General features: G+C 31.1%; 1 protein-coding gene and 1 pseudogene across 2 annotated transcripts in view; both read left to right on the top strand.

Annotated features, from left to right (window-relative positions):
• Positions 1-17,498, top strand: part of LOC145266371 (putative E3 ubiquitin-protein ligase UNKL) — a 218,837-nt gene that overhangs the window by 179,803 nt on the left and 21,536 nt on the right. For both annotated transcript variants that reach the window (XM_080121996.1, XM_080121995.1), the window contains exons 7-13: positions 749-885; positions 4,582-4,668; positions 5,311-5,469; positions 7,263-7,298; positions 9,669-9,882; positions 13,669-13,791; positions 16,571-16,755. In XM_080121996.1, coding sequence (XP_079978122.1) covers positions 749-885; positions 4,582-4,668; positions 5,311-5,469; positions 7,263-7,298; positions 9,669-9,882; positions 13,669-13,791; positions 16,571-16,755 — 941 coding nt within the window. The remainder of the gene's footprint in view (positions 1-748; positions 886-4,581; positions 4,669-5,310; positions 5,470-7,262; positions 7,299-9,668; positions 9,883-13,668; positions 13,792-16,570; positions 16,756-17,498) is intronic.
• LOC145266869 (5S ribosomal RNA) lies at positions 14,044-14,160 on the top strand (annotated as a pseudogene).

Below are 17,498 nucleotides of genomic sequence, written 5' to 3' on the forward strand. Positions count from 1 at the left end.
ACCGTTCAAATATAAGTGTATACAAAAGAAAATCTATAAGGCATTTCTTTTTAACATTTAAAAAAAACTGTTTTGTCTTCATTTTGCTTCCCCCTTTTTTTTCTCCAAATTTTTTTTTTCTCCAAATTTTTTTTTTCTCCAAATTTTTTTTTCTCCAAATTTTTTTTTCTCCAAATTTTTTTTTCTCCAAATTTTTTTTTTCTCCAAATTTTTTTTTTCTCCAAATTTTTTTTTTTTTTTTCTCCAAATTTTTTTTTTCCAAATTTTTTTCCTCTAAATTTTTTTTTTTTTTCAAATTTACTTTTTTTTTCCTCCAAATTTTTTTATATTTTCATCTCTTCTAATTGTTTGTTTTTAATTTTTTTTAAGAATTAACCATTCATTTTTAAGACACATAAGACTGCATAACAATTCTTTCCTAAATTCTATTCCTTTTGCAGTAAAATATAGACTATCCAAGTTTATGGACTGCCTATTATAATTCATTCACACGTAAAAATGTACTCTTGATTAGCGGGTCTCTAATCTGTTTCTACCTAACCAACCTACAAGCTGAAGTGAGTTAGCTGAATAACGCTTCTAATTTGATTTGAACATGGAACATTCTGACACTAATTACAGTCAGTGTCAGAATATCCACGTTCAACTCAAATTTCCTGTCTTCTCTTATTTACTGTGGGGAGTGGGGCAGTTATTTTAATTCTTTTTTTCTTTTTATTTATATATATGTTTTTTTGTTTTTTTTCAGAGGAGATGACTGTGCAGAGAGAGTTGAGTGTTTCTACAGAGAATTCCCTAGCAGCATTTGTAACTAATGCTTTACCTCAGTCAAGTAATAATATACCAATTTCTGATGGTGAGGGCATGCTGTTACATAATCCAAAGGTAAGGAGCCAATGACCTATTTGTCTGTATCCTACATAGTGATGGGTGGCAGTGTTTGAATCTGTGTTGATTTTTTTTTTCTCCCCCCCCCCAAATTTCACTTGTAGCCTTGATTAATTTCAAATTTTAGATCTATTTTTCTTCAGCAGCAGAATAATTGTATGGAGGTGATTTAGTTGTATGTCAATCAATCAGGTTCATTGGCATCGTCATACTCTTTACTAAACTATTTGCACCAAAGAACAGTTGTTTGACCAAAGCTTTTACACTAGTTGTACCATACTTACATTATTGTAGCACTGTTTTAGCGATCAAGCAAATCAAGGTCGATTAGTTAAGTGAAAAAATACAGGTTGTCACAGGTAGTAGAGTTTAGATGTTGCTTCTTTGCTATTAGTCAAAGAAGCAACATCTAATGTTACATTCCACTCTGATGATGAAATGATGAGGATGGCCAAGTCGTCAATTTCGTTTAAAAGTCTATTTAATTTAAAAATACATAAAAACACTCAGCAGTGGAATAGAGAACACACAGCTTGATTATAAAAATGTTTTTTATTCTGTACATTTAATGTTTTTTTTATTCTGTACATTTAATGTTTTTTTATTCTGTATATGTAATGATTGACAAATCTGATTCCATCTGACGGGCGTGGTGGTGTGTGGGTGGGAAACTGTGTTGCTCCCACTCGTTTGTTGTTGTCTTGTGTCTCCTCTCGCATGTCTCTTTTTATCTGGCCAAGAATGATGATTTTCGATCGGCCAAAATTCCAATCGCATTGTTTCACAAGAATGTGGTCACCCACTTTGATATCATCTCTTGGGCTTTCCTAGACTTGTGACCAACTTGACAACCACACAAAGATTCTGCACATGACCTTTTGGTCATGTTTTCTGGCCAAATTTATTGTTTAACTTCCTATCGGGGGGGGGGGGGGTCTCTTATGCGACACTAAACTCTACTCCTCCTTTGCCATTATGCAAGTTGGGCAAAAATTGCTATCAGCTACTTACCATCAATTTTGATATCGATGCCTACCTGTATTTTTCACTTTTAACTAATCAACCTTGATTTGTTTGAACCCCCTCCCTCCCAAAAAAAGAACTGTGCTGTAATAACGTAGGTATGGTACAACTATTTTATTCTTTCTGGTAATGATAAGCCATTGCAATAAGTTCTTAAAACTGCATTTGCCAGTTTGGTTAAGGACTATATTGCACCAAAGAAGAAAACCTTGCAAAAACTTGCACTAAAGATAATTTGAAGAACAGTTATTCGCATCCATCTACATTTGGTTTTGAAAAGACACAAAAGTTTGCATCCAAAACTCAAAAATTTCAATGAAGAACAGAAAGATTGTAACGTTTGCAATCTTGGAAAATGAAAAGTGGATTGGGAGGGATGTATCAATTGTGAATTATAGTCTCATAAAATGTCTTATTGAAAATTGTGGATCGTATACCATTGATTACTAGCCTGGATGCCCGGCGTTGCCCGGGTGTTTGGAGATGTGTGTTGAGCAAAAAGAAAAAAAAAGTGGGAGTAGGCAGACAGGCAGGCTCAAACCCGTACTGTGAAGGAGGACAAGAATGTGGGGGGGGGGAAATGGGACATCTCTGCCATTGCGTCTGTCGCCAAACCGGAAGGTGAAATTAAGGCTAGTCGATCGAAAAGAAGGAATGACTATCAAAAATATTGACGAAAAAAAGTAATCCCCTCCTTGTAGAAAAGTGCCCAGTTGAGAATGAAGGAATTAATGTTTTTGGCCAATTTTTCGATATTTGTCGTCCGAAGGGTCGAGCTTCAAAACGATACCGATCTCGTGAAAATCTGTCGCCTTTGTCCAAAGTTTTATGTAAATATACATACATACATACATACTTTTAAACAGACAAGTGAGATTTATATTCTAGATTACAGTTAACAAAATAAGAAAATTAAAACAAAAAACATCATCTCCATACATAATGGGATCAACGGTTATCTTCCATCTCACTCCGTAGAAAGATGGCAGCTGAAAGATGCGATGGTTATCATTTCCTTTGATAGATTTTAGCTACCTGTTCCAAGAGAAAAAGAAGGAATCTGGAGAGCTTAATAAACTACAGACCTAAGAAGGGAACACCAACCAGCATATATAAGGTGCCCAAAAAGTCACTGAAGGGTTTTGAACTTTAATAGATTTATTTTTGATATCTTTCTGTAATTTTAACACATGCTGACTAAAACATTGGGAAATTTAAAAAAAAAAAAAATGCACAATTCAAACAATTTTTATTTATGAAAAATGTCTTTTAAATGTTGCCCATTTTCAGCTTCAGATATTTGTGTTCTATCCAAAACATTATTAATGACAGATTGCAGAATCTCTGGATTGCGATTTAACTCTTATTCCATTGTTGTTGTTTTCCTTCAATTCTTGAAGGGTTTGGGATTTGACGTTTTGAGGTCTGCTAACTCGTAGAACCTTAGAATTCACCTTCATCTGTTTGTTCCCAAAATTCTACTACTCATTATATTTTTCTGAAATTTTGCATGAAGTTACAACTACCCAAGGGAGGAAATGTAACATTCTCGGATTTTTTATAAAAATTCTGGTTGCGTCCCCAGTGGTTCAGAAATGGTCAAAATGGCCAAAAATAGCTCTTTTCGGGACATTTTTTCTTACCATTAAATTTTGCTGAAAATTACCCAAAAGCAAGATCACATGAATATACATCTGCAAATGTAATATTTGATCCTGGGAAAATTCTGGTTGTGTTCCCAAGGGGTCAAAAGGGCCTAAAATAACACTTTTCGGGACTTTTTTTTTTTTAAATAAGACAAAGGCAAATCATTTGAAGAATAAATATTAATAGAACAATATATTCTTTCTTTTAACAAAAGGCGTTTAAAAAAAACATCTGAAGAAATTCAAATGTTTATGCAATAAAATTCTGTGCATACTTAAAATTACATTTATTTTTTAAAAATGAAAAAAAAAAAAATCTTTATAATGTGCATACTTGTCACGAAATAAACATGTTATATTCCAAAGATCACATGCATTTGGCTATGCTAGTAAACGAAAATATTTAGTTGTGAAAGGTTAACTAAAGATAGATTCGTAAAGCCATGTAAACTAAATTTTATTGATATAAGAATTAAATCAAATTGTGATAAAATTAAATGATTGTAGAGTTAATTTGTGGATGCAAATTTGCTAAAAAATTTAAATGCTTCCAAGGGAAGTTACTCTTCTGGAAAAACTTTGTTACCTCCCTTTCATTATAATTACAAAGGAAAATACTACCCATTCTAAATGTGTTTTTTTTTTTTTTTAATCAGAATAATTATTTTCCGAAATAAATTATATTCCTGTCAATAACAGTGAGAGAAAGGAACAAAAAAATAGGCTAATTTAAATCAAGTATTGATATGTCAGATACATTGCTATTTAGATCTGATTTTGAAAAAAATCCACAAATTACTTTTAGATAAAATTAATTTCAGCAATCTTGACCCAAACTAGCTCTTATCTCCTTCCTTCCTCCCTAACCCATCTTTTCTATTTTTATTTCACTTAAACTCTCTTGCCCCCACCCACTACACACATTTTTGTTTCTTTTTTTTTATTCATAAATTAACAGAAAAGAATTCTAAGAATTTTTTCATCTTATGTTAATCAAATTTGTAATCTATTTTTGCCTTCCCAGGAGGATACCAATTCCATATGTGGTAGCCATTCCCCAAAGCTCCCTGATCCAATCGGTAAAGAACGTTGTAACAGTATTTCTTATTCAGTAAGTATTTGTCTTTCACGATTGCAAAAAAAAAAAAAAAAAAAAAAAAAAAAAAAGCGTATTTGGCCCTGGTGATTGCAAAAACAGCATATTTGCCTTTTGCAACTACAAAAATAGTATATTTGCCCTTCGCGATAGCACAAAAATTGTATTTGCCTCGTTATTAAAAAGTATTTCCTTTTTTCGATTGCAAAATAATAATGTATTTGCCCTTTTCGATTGCAAAAAAGTGTATTTGTCCTTCGCATTTACAAAAAAAAGCGTGTTTGCCCTTCACGATTGCAAAAAAACATATTTGCCCTTTTCGATTGCAAAAAAGTGTATTTGTCCTTCGCATTTACAAAAAAAAAAAGCGTGTTTGCCCTTCACGATTGCAAAAAAAACATATTTGCCCTTTTTGATTGCAAAAAATAAAGCGTAATTGGATGTTTGCTATTGCAAAAAAAAAAGCATATTTGATGAGTTTTTTTTATATAAATTAATAACTTTGACATTCAAATATATAAACACTTAATTTTACATAGAAACAGATATAAAAAAAAAAAAAAACAAAGTAACCTATATGTGAAATACCTCCTTAATTCCCTTTATTTTTATTCTATAAATGAATAACTTTGACGCATGAATCTTTTTTGTTTTCAGCTTAATAATAATATCAGTAACACAAATCACTCTGCCAGTCCTCTTCCGGAACCGATTGGCAAAGGTCGTACAAGCAGCACATCAAGTAGTATAAATTCTGATTGTGGCAGTTTGCCACATTACCAGAGGGCACCAGGTCCAACACGAGAAGATGGACAGGTAAGCAATTTAATACAGATCCCCCACTGCTTTTTTTGTTTAATTCTTGTCTAGAATTCATTCTATATTAAAAATAAAGAAACATCTGTATGATGTACATACCTGTCATGTAGTGATGATATTATATTCTGAAAATCACGTAAATTGATCTAGTTTTAGTTTTATAAAGAAAATTAAATTTTATAACTTACCAAAGAATAGCTGTCATGTCTACCATTTTGAAAACCATCTAAAAAAGAAAAAAAGGCTAATAGCTCAACATAATTCAGGCTTGTTAGATTTATGTTGTAATGCCTACAGGCTTCTCTATTAATTGCTTAAAAATGTTAAAAAAAATTTCTTATAAAAACAAAACTTGATAAATCTACATAATTTTTTGAATATGATATTTTTGTTTTGTAATTTTTTTCTTCCTTTTTCATTTTTTTCTTCCTTTTTCATTTTTTCTTCCTTTTTCATTTTTTCTCCCTTTTTCATTTTTCTCCCTTTTTCATTTTTCTCCCTTTTTCATTTTTTCTCCCTTTTTCATTTTTTCTCCCTTTTTCATTTTTTCTCCCTTTTTCATTTTTTCTCCCTTTTTTATTTTTTCTCCCTTTTTTTATTTTTTCTCCCTTTTTTATTTTTTCTCTTTTTCTGTCTTTTTCGTTTTTTTCTCTTTTTCTGCCTTTTTCATTTTTTTCTCTTTTTCTGTCTTTTTCATTTTTTTCTCTTTTTCATTTTTTTCTCTTTTTCATTTTTTTCTCTTTTTCATTTTTTTCTCTTTTTCATTTTTTTCTCTTTTTCATTTTTTTCTCTTTTTCATTTTTTCTCCCTTTTTCATTTTTTCTCCCTTTTTTATTTTTTCTCCCTTTTTTATTTTTTCTCCCTTTTTTATTTTTTCTCTTTTTCTGTCTTTTTCGTTTTTTTCTCTTTTTCTGCCTTTTTCATTTTTTTCTCTTTTTCTGTCTTTTTCATTTTTTTCTCTTTTTCATTTTTTTCTCTTTTTCATTTTTTTCTCTTTTTCATTTTTTTCTCTTTTTCATTTTTTCTCCCTTTTTCATTTTTTCTCCCTTTTTCATTTTTTCTCCCTTTTTCATTTTTTCTCCCTTTTTTATTTTTTCTCCCTTTTTTTATTTTTTCTCCCTTTTTCATTTTTTCTCCCTTTTTTATTTTTTCTCCCTTTTTTTATTTTTTCTCCCTTTTTTTATTTTTTCTCCCTTTTTTATTTTTTCTCTTTTTCTGTCTTTTTCGTTTTTTTCTCTTTTTCTGCCTTTTTCATTTTTTTCTCTTTTTCTGTCTTTTTCATTTTTTTCTCTTTTTCTGTCTTTTTCATTTTTTTCTCTTTTTCTGTCTTTTTCATTTTTTTCTCTTTTTCTGTCTTTTTCATTTTTTTCTCTTTTTCTGTCTTTTTCATTTTATCTGCCTTTTTAATTTTATCTGCCTTTTTCATTTTATCTGCCTTTTTCATTTTATCTGCCTTTTTTTATTTTTTCTCCCTTTTTCATTTTTTCTCCCTTTTTTTATTTTTTCTGTCTTTTTCATTTTTTTTCTCTTTTTCTGCCTTTTTCATTGTTTTCTGCCTTTTTCATTGTTTTTTCTTTTTCATTTTTTTCTCTTTTTTTGCCTTTTTCATTAATTTCCACCTTTTAATTTTTTTTCCTTTTTGTTTTCTCTTGTTTTTTCTTTTATTTTATTTAGATTCCCTCAAATGGCAAATGATGTAAATATTTTTTATGGTTTTTCCTTTGGAGCCAATAATTTTTCACAACTTGCCAATAAATGTTAGTAAAATGATTTCTTTCTGGTATTTTCAGATGCTAATAACAACCAGAGCTGCTTTTACCAACAAAGTATGTATACTTTTTTTACTTGATTTCTTAACTTAATTTTTATAATAAACCCATAAATGTATTATGCCAACTGCAAAAATTAAAGATGGCTAATATCATGAATTATTTAGAAGTTCAACCCTGCATGTACATATTGACATTTACGCACACGTTAAACCGAATCTGTTAAAATTTTATTGCATAATATAATTCAAAATTTGATGTAGAGCAATTTTTTTTAAATTAAATTTTTTAAAAATCTAATTAATGGGTTATTCATTAGGAATAAAGATGCTAGGTATAAGGGGCTCAAATATGGAGTATATTTAGTTTATTTTTATGCAAAGAGGGTAAAAAAAAACACAGAGGTGGAATGTTTGGTTGCTAGTCCAGTACTTATGCTACCATGCTGAAATAATAACGTTATTATTTAGAAACCCATTCTTAACATGGGGAAGTAAGGGTGTTTTGTTAACTATTCTTTACTTTCACCTAACAATTAAATAAAAAAGATATTGTGAAACTTTAATTTATTTTTAACTCATTGTCAAGACCATTTTTTGGAATCTGTAAAACAAACCTGTTTTTTTTTTTTAACTGAGGATATCTAAATAATAATAATAATTAGGCGGTTCGATAAAGAATTTCATTATGATGCATTTTGTAAATTTTACCATGTTTCTACTTTAACATTTTTCTTTAAAATGACTACCTTTTAAGGTTTTTGGACATGCTGAAAACGAATATTGCATTTAAATTTTCTGCAAATAAGTAGCTTTTCAGATATTAAGCAATGTCATTTCTTGCTGTTGGCCATCTTGGTATGCATGTTTGTGCATAGTTTCTCGAGGTTCTTGCATGTACCAAGATGGCCACCAGCGATAACATAAGAAATGATATTGCTTAATATCCGGAAAACTACTTATTTGCAGAAAATTTAAATGTGATATTCTTTTTCAGCATACACTAAAACCTATAAAAGTAATTATTTTAAATGTTAAGGTGGAAACAAGGTAAAAAAATTACTGTTTTATTTCTTTGTTTACATAGTTGAATTTTCAGTAAAACAACAAAATAGAAATGACAAAAATTACCATCGACTGGTGAATATATACTTGTTGCTTATCAGGATTCCTGGTACTGTGAAAGTTACATCAAGGATTCATGTAGAGTACGATTTATGGTTACATCTCAGAAAATAGGGGTATATTTTGGGCCAGATAGAGAGGATTTATAGAATTGAAAATTGGACTGGTCCCAAAATGCATAAGTTCTGGTCAACTATGGGAATTTTCATCATTTACAGAAATCCAAAATCTATATGAAAAATTTTCTTTGATTTATTTCTGAAATTAATTCATATCTTATCAATTTTTTTTTTTCTTTGGGGGGAGTAGTAAATACCAATCATGAATGCTCTTTAGGCATTCAATGGCTACACCCAAGATTAAGCTCTCCTTTGGTGAGGAAACAGGAAAATGCCTATTCTCAATGAAGCTATATTTAAATACGACTATAATACTTAGTTTTGTTCATGACTAGACACCCACTGTATGATACCATGCGGCAGTTTTAAAAAAATTGAAATTTGTACATCTGAATTTATAATTCATGGCTTATGGTAAAGAGATACATCAGATTTGACTGCATAATCAGAAAGAGCACACAATTTTACATAAGAGTGCCAAGTTTCATGAGAATAGCTTGAAAAATAAATAAATGGTGGCAAAATTACCAAATTTCTTGAAATGTTGAGGTCCGTAATTTAGTTTACTTTTTCTAAAGAAAAATGTCCACGGAAAAGCCTAAATTTTGGCTCTTAAAATTTACATTTGAACTATTGATGTTATTTGCGTAATTCAAACGGTTTTAAGTATCTTTTACATAGCTCTTTTCATGCAAGTTGATAAAATAACAATTATCTAAAAAGAAAAAAAATCAACTTGTAATGCTATTAGGTTTAGGCACAGATAAAAAGTGGAGGAAATTATTAATAGTGGTTTCAGCCAAACAAGTGTTTCTCATGAATGTGAGGGGGGGGGGCATAGATTGGAGCTCAGACGAGCACTTGCCATGAAAATAATGATAAAACAGAGAGGCTTGCAATGTCTCTTCTGTGAGAAAGAGGTTGCAGGGAAGAGAAAAGGGCATCCCCTACTAGGGTACAAAGTCTATTTTGAACCCTATGGTTTCTCCTTTTCTTTAAACTTACAAATGGCTTCATTCTTTTTTTTTTTTTTTTTTTTTTTTAAATACTCTAGTGCTAAGAGAGAAGTGCAAATTTTTTTTTTACCAAAATTTTTACATTTTTATAAAGAGATGATTGTTTTTCTTTTGTCGTTTTTAAATACTTTTTAAAAATTTTTTCCTATTTTAAATTATTTTTTCTAGACCAAATTACGCCAACAGCTGGAAGCGATTGAAAATGATGCAAGCATTGACGTAAATGAGAAAGCAACTCGAAAACAGAATTTAGTTTTATTGCATAATTTGAACGAGAGCCTCAGTAGTCCTGTGTCTCCCCATAACAACCCTCCCATGTCAAATATGTCCCCCCATGCACCATCATTTTACCCCCCTGGTGAAACGGTTGAATCTGTTGTAGGTGAGTTTGCAAACTTATACATTTTTTTGTTTGTTTTAAAGCTTGTTTCATCGATAAATAGAAAAGCGAAAATGTGTGTGTATGTGTGTATGTTCACTTTTTGTGTATGTATGTATGTATGTTCACTTTTTGTGTATGTATGTATGTATATTCACTTTTTGTGTATGTATGTATGTATATTCACTTTTTGTGTATGTATGTATGTATATTCACTTTTTGTGTATGTATGTATGTATATTCACTTTTTGTGTATGTATGTATGTATATTCACTTTTTGTGTATGTATGTATGTATATTCACTTTTTGTGTATGTATGTATGTATATTCACTTTTTGTGTATGTATGTATGTATATTCACTTTTTGTGTATGTATGTATATTCACTTTTTGTGTATGTATGTATATTCACTTTTTGTGTATGTATGTATATTCACTTTTTGTGTATGTATGTATATTCACTTTTTGTGTATGTATGTATGTATATTCACTTTTTGTGTATGTATGTATGTATATTCACTTTTTGTGTATGTATGTATGTATATTCACTTTTTGTGTATGTATGTATGTATATTCACTTTTTGTGTATGTATGTATGTATATTCACTTTTTGTGTATGTATGTATGTATATTCACTTTTTGTGTATGTATGTATATTCACTTTTTGTGTATGTATGTATATTCACTTTTTGTGTATGTATGTATGTATATTCACTTTTTGTGTATGTATGTATGTATATTCACTTTTTGTGTATGTATGTATGTATATTCACTTTTTGTGTATGTATGTATGTATATTCACTTTTTGTGTATGTATGTATGTATATTCACTTTTTGTGTATGTATGTATGTATATTCACTTTTTGTGTGTGTATGTATGTATGTTCACTTTTTGTGTATGTATGTATATTCACTTTTTGTGTATGTATGTATATTCACTTTTTGTGTATGTATGTATATTCACTTTTTGTGTATGTATGTATATTCACTTTTTGTGTATGTATGTATATTCACTTTTTGTGTATGTATGTATATTCACTTTTTGTGTATGTATGTATATTCACTTTTTGTGTATGTACGTATATTCACTTTTTGTGTATGTATGTATGTATATTCACTTTTTGTGTATGTATGTATGTATATTCACTTTTTGTGTATGTATGTATGTATATTCACTTTTTGTGTATGTATGTATGTATATTCACTTTTTGTGTATGTATGTATATTCACTTTTTGTGTATGTATGTATGTATATTCACTTTTTGTGTATGTCCAAGAAAGGCTTTTTTTCAAGAAGCAATTGATCGACTCACTTCTTCTTAAAACTTTTTATATCACGTCTAAATCATAATATCTGCGAGTTAACAGGGATCACCTGTCTATTTAATTTGCTCGACTTTGAAAAGATAAATATTCAACATTTTTCGATCACCGCATGTGCATTAAGCTTTTTGTATAATAAAAGCGAAACTAATTCTGGCGGCATTTTTCCGGAAACGTCCGAAAGCAATCAGCTTTGATCAATGTGGAGTTTCTCCTTATATCGGACAATTGCTATTCAATTTGGACAATCCCCTTTTTATGAGGAGCTGGTTTTCCCCACAACATCTTGGGGGGGGGGGCGGATCCTCTTTAAAACACTTTAATTTCCAACTTCGACTCGAGGGTTCGGGTTCGATCCTTCATACCTAACAAAACTGTTTTTTTTTTTAATTATTTTATGTTTTATTTTAATAGATTTAAAATGGCATTTGGTTTCTCTAATGAATGACATGCTTGCAATCAGAACAAACATCTCTTCCAACTGAATACAAGCAATCCATCAGCATATTGCGCAACTGTTTCTGATACCAATAGAAATCAACTTCTTTTGACCATTTTGCTTAAATATAGATTTCCTCTCATTCGGGTTTGGCCTCACAACAAAACCACTTGAGAATTACTGGTTGTTTGATCTATGTATATAAAAACTGACTGACCAGGCTGTCTAACATCTGGAGAGATCATAACTTTTGTAGAATTTCAAGTGGATGCAGCATTGCTTTTTATAGAGCAACTAGCAGGGGTGCCCGGTGTTGCCCGGGTGTTTAGAAAAAAAAATGTTAGTAGGCCGGCAGGCTTGAACCCATGACGCGAAGTCAGAAAAGAAAGTGAAAGAAAAGCTGAGATCTTACTGTTACGCTACGAGGCAAGAGGAAGTGAAAAGCATTCAAATTCAACGATTAAAAAGTTGACTTGCTAAGTGAATGAGTTCGCGCGTGCAGAAATGAACGTCTGGCTTGAGGCCAGTCGAGCTTCTCACCATATTTGTTTCCTCACAATGTTGGGGAAAACCAGCTCCCCGAAAAAGGAGGAGCTCTTAAATGAATAACAATTGTCTGATATGAAGGGTTTTCCCAACATTAATCAAAGCTAATTGCTTTCAAGACGTCTCTGGCAAGAAAAGCTAGGTGGCCTACTTCGTTTTGATTAGTTTCGCTTTATTTGTATAAAAAAGACTAACAAATATGTGAAAGGATAGAATAGAATTTTATAAAAGTCGATCAAAATTAATGTAAAGACAACGTCCGTTCGCAAATTGGAGATATTATAATCTAGGGAGTATATAAAAAGTTGAAAAAATAGAAACCCTCTCAAGACCCCCCCCCCTCCAAGCTTTTCTTGGACATAGAAAAATGCACACGGCCGTTTTGCCTTTTATATATATAGATAAGAATTCTGCATTAATTAAAATATAATATTTATGCATATTTTACGACCGGGCAATACCGGATAGCCTACTAGTAGATATATAAAGAAAAAGAAAGCTAATAAAATGAAACCTGGGTACATAACTCCTCTCTTCCGGTCTCACCATATCGTGGATATCATAACACACCTCGTGCTATGTTTCAGGAACTGCAGTGAAGTGTTGAAGCTAAGTGCAAATTTTTTTTTATTGACTCATTGATGTATACGTCACTGCATTTGTTTAATATCGGAAAACAAAAACATAAATTGTTGACCATCCTCGATTCCATCTATCATCCAAAGTAGTTTCAAGCAAAGGTTCTTACGCACTTTATAAAATTTGAAGTGGTTGGCACTCCTTGCTAGATTGTTTTGTACTCTGCATTATAATGTGAGTATCAAGGGTAAGTGGAGTAATCATGAGAAAGGAGTCTCATGGTCATAAACTGGAAGCCTTCTCGTTGTCCTCAACTATAGTTGACAACTACTATATATGTGTTTGTGTTGAGTTTATATGAGTACATTTAAAGCATTGTGAATCGGTGCTTTTCTTTTTTTTATGCATGGATTCATTCATAATCTAGGGAATATATAAAAAGTTGGAAAAATAGTAACTCTCTCAAGACCCCCCCCCTTCAAGCCTTTCTTAGACATATAAAAACGTGCGCAGCCGTTTTGCCTTTTATATATATAGAAGATTACTTTTTCAGGTGGCAAAATCAAATTCTGGGTGGTCAAACCTGAGCCAGATATTTTTTCCGTCACAGGCTAGGTTGTATGATTACATTAGAACTCCACTAAACGGACATCGTTGCATGTTTAGACATTAACCATTGAATAAATTTGTTTGTGAGTTTCTTTTAAATGTTTTTTATTTTTTGTTTTCTATCTTTTTTCGTGCATTTGATGTTTTTTTGTTTTTTAAATTTTTATTTGTTAAATTTTATCAGATGACAGCTCACACATTGATTCTTCAACCCTAATCTCTTTTTTTTTTTTTTTTTTTTTTCCACTCCCTGAATTGGAGTTGAACCTTCTGTTATTTATTTCTCTATTGTAGGCAGCGCTCTCGATGACTTGAGTCTTGAAGATTTTGATATTTCTAGTATTGATAAAGAATTGGACCGGGATAACGATTCAAATTCCGTTAGCAGTTCACTCAGTACGGGACTTTCGGCTCCAGGTAAATAAGATTCACTTTCCTTTTTTGTTTTGTTTTCTTTTTCTCTATCTTTTCTTTTTCTCTATCTTTTCTTTTTCTCTATCTTTCTTCTGTTTTCAGTTTTTAATTTCCCCTTGATTTCTTCTTCTCTCTAATTTCCTACCCACACTTCTCTCCCTTTTTCTCCCTCCACCCTCCTCTTTCTTCCCCCTACCCCTTTCCCCCTCATTCTTCCTCTTTCCACTTTATATTTATATATATATATATATACTAGTATATGGCATAATCGCGTTGACACACCGGTTCCTGTCAGATCACCGAAGTTAAGCAATGTCAAGCCTGGTTAGTACCAGATGGGTGACCATTTGGGAATTCTAGGTGCTGTATGTGCTCTCCGCTTATCTCGGCATTTGTTTCCAGTCGTCCTGTACTTCACTTCTTGCCACTGGTATTTAACAATGTCGTCTCAGGAGGGGTGTTGTGGTTGGAGATTGCGCACCTCCTGACACAAAAATTCTACACGCAAGCAACCCTTAATGGGTATCCATAGTCTGTCCAACACTAAAGGAGCCTGCTTACTAGTGGGGGTATCCAGCGTTGCCTGGGTGTTTGTAGGTGTATGTGTTTGGGGGGGGGTAGCAGAACAAAAAGGAAACTTACCCCTAAAAAAAAAACTATATTAAACTTTAAAAAATTTAAAAAAAAAAAAAAAAAAAAAAAGGAAAAAAAATCTTTTGTAGGTGTAAAAGAAAAAAAAAGGGGGGGGGGGGCGTTGGTGGCAGTAGGCTCGAACCCGAAACCTTGAGGTCAATAGGCTGACGCCAAACACATGCGCTACAGTGACAGAAGCAATGTAAGACGTTAAATATAGCGATTAAAAAGTGAATGAGTTCAAATTGAGGTCAAACATCCCGCTATTCCAGTTTTTAAGTGCGTGTTTAATGAGGTCAAATCCTTTTACTGCGGGATAGTTCTTTTGAGTTTGTTTACTTAACTTTGTCTGGTTTTGTCGTGTTGGGGAAAACCAGCTCCCCCTTTATTAGAGGAGTGTCCAAATGAAAGCAATTGTCTGATATGACGGTGAAAACCGACATTGACCAAATGTCCATCGCTTTGCCAGGGAACTGCTGATACGATTCAGTTTCGCTCTTTTATACTGAAAAGCAAAACAAACATGCGGCAATCGAAGAAAATCTCGAAAATAGCGAAAGTAAAAGTCGAGCAAATTAAAGATAGACGCGACCCTCATTCTTAACTCATAGATATTATGATTTAGACAGTATATTAAAAGTTTTAGCAAGGAGTGACCCGACTGAGCGCCCTCTCACAAAAAGCTTTTTGCGGACATACACAAAAAGTGCACACACAAACACATTTTCGCTTTTATATAATAGATACACACACACATACACACACACACACACATGTGAAATAAAGAAGTAAGTTTACAATCCAAAAGCTTCTGTAAACTTCAAGTGAATATACATATAAATATTTAAATAATAATTCCAACCAAATAAAAAGCTTGATACAACCAAAATAGGAAATAGAGCTTGTCATAGAAGAACGCTATTAAAGATTGTAAATTATAATTTACAAGAATTTGTTTGATAGGATACTCAAATAAGAAATATTAAAAAATATTAAAACTTTTAGTGCAAAGAGTTCATAAATAAGGAAAAGGAAATGAAAAAAAAAATGAATTAAAAATTAAAGCTTAAAAATGCAGATGAAAGAATATGGAGTGGTTAAGTATTTCCAAGGTGAAATGATCATAAGTCAATGTTCCAATTAGAAGAAAGCAGATTTATAATGTTGACAAATAGATCCAAATTAAAAATTATAAGTGTGTGTAATCCAGGTCTGTAGAAAGATTTGTTTGCAAGCAGTCGAGAAAGAAAGATTATTTCGAATCATTCATTTTTTTTTTCACTTTGAGATAATGGAACCGGCATTACACATCTTCCATGGCCATTTAGAATGTGGATTAAGGAAATTTTAATATTTTTTATTTGAGTATCATGTTGAAGAATAAATTCATGTAAAGTATAATTTAGTCTTGTTGTGATCTATCTATCTATATATATATATATATATATATATATATATATATATATATATATATATATATATATATAAAATTACAGGTTTTATATTTAAATTTCTTTCAGAAAATATAATTTTCAAAACAAAAATTTATTGTTTGAACAAAGAATACAAAATTTAAATTAATTTCCTTAATCCATGGATTTTCGATGTAGACTCATCTCAGCTTTAGCAAAGTATTAAATCTGGTTTGATATAATTTTGCTATTTAGCACATACATAGAAAATATATTAAAGAATAAATTCTTTTAAAGGGACATAGAGAAAGAAAAAAGATTGAAACAAAAAAAAATGATATGGGATTTTTGTATCCGATTAAAATGGTAGTCTTTGAATAAAACCTGTAATTTTTTTATTTGCTCTATCTAGTATATTGAGCAGTTTTATTTGACTGGGATTGATTGTGTTATATAAAAATATTACCTCCCAAAAATATTTTGTAAAACTTGAAACCACAAGATTGATTAATCTGTGATCTAATTCATCTCGTTATTCAGTGATGTGTATATATGTGTGTGTGTGGGTGTGTATATTGAGCTTTTCTTATGTTAAGTTTTGCTTTGTTAAAGATTTACTCTTTCATAGCGTGTGTGTGTTTATAATGATATAGATATGTTTGTTATTTGGAACTTTGGTGAATATTGTTGAAAAGCTAATTGATTTTTTTTTTTTTTAATTGCTTCTGTATTTTAAGGTTGCTTTGGTGCAACATCTGTACCCGTGAGTATTCCTCCACGAGGCATCCAGCGCGGAAGCATTGGGAGTCTTTCTCAGTCACCTACTTCCCCGTTTGGGAGCTTCAGTACGACCCCTGCTAGCCTCATTTCACAGCTTCCTATGACACACCAAACCAAAACATCCGTTGAAACGATGGACCAGGTTATTATCATTCCACAACCTTTTAACTCGATATTCTTTTAATGATTCTGATTTCTCTCTCCATTTCTATTTCTGACTTTGCATGCATATTTTATTTGAAAGGCATGTTTACAAGAGCCAACAAATGTGATAAAAGGAGTAATAAGTTACTCTTATACCTACCTGGATAAGTTTTTTTTTTTGGTTTAATCAATTTTAAAGTTGTGTGGGTTTTTTACTTCAAAACAAAAGTAGTGCCAAATTAAATTTGTTAGAACAGAAAAATGGCAGTCTTATTATAGCTATGTGGACCCTCGATAGAAACACATCCAATAAATGTTACCAATCATTTGCAAATGTAATATCTTGCTTAATTTCGTTGGCACTTGTTAAAAATGCCCATTTAAGGAAATATTCTGAAAATAAATAAATTCTGTTTAACAGAAAAACCTTTTTGTGTGTGTGTATATATATATATATATATATATATATATATATATACGCACACAAAAAGGTTTTTCTATTAAATAGATATTAAACCTTTTTGTGTGTGTGTGTATGTATATATATATATATATATATATATATATATATATATATATATATTACTATTATATAAAAGGATCTTTTTTCTCTGTGCATGAGTGAGTTTGTTTCCTATAAACTTGGAAACAGGTGGGGTAATTTTTATGACATTTCACATACGGGTACTTGATGTGTCTGGAAGTGTTCTTACATAAGTTTTGTATCGGAATGGATACTTT

This window comes from Euprymna scolopes, chromosome 41, assembly GCF_053919585.1.
Source record: "Euprymna scolopes isolate OS-2025 chromosome 41, ASM5391958v1, whole genome shotgun sequence".
In the NCBI taxonomy this organism is placed as follows: Eukaryota; Metazoa; Mollusca; class Cephalopoda; order Sepiida; family Sepiolidae; genus Euprymna; species Euprymna scolopes.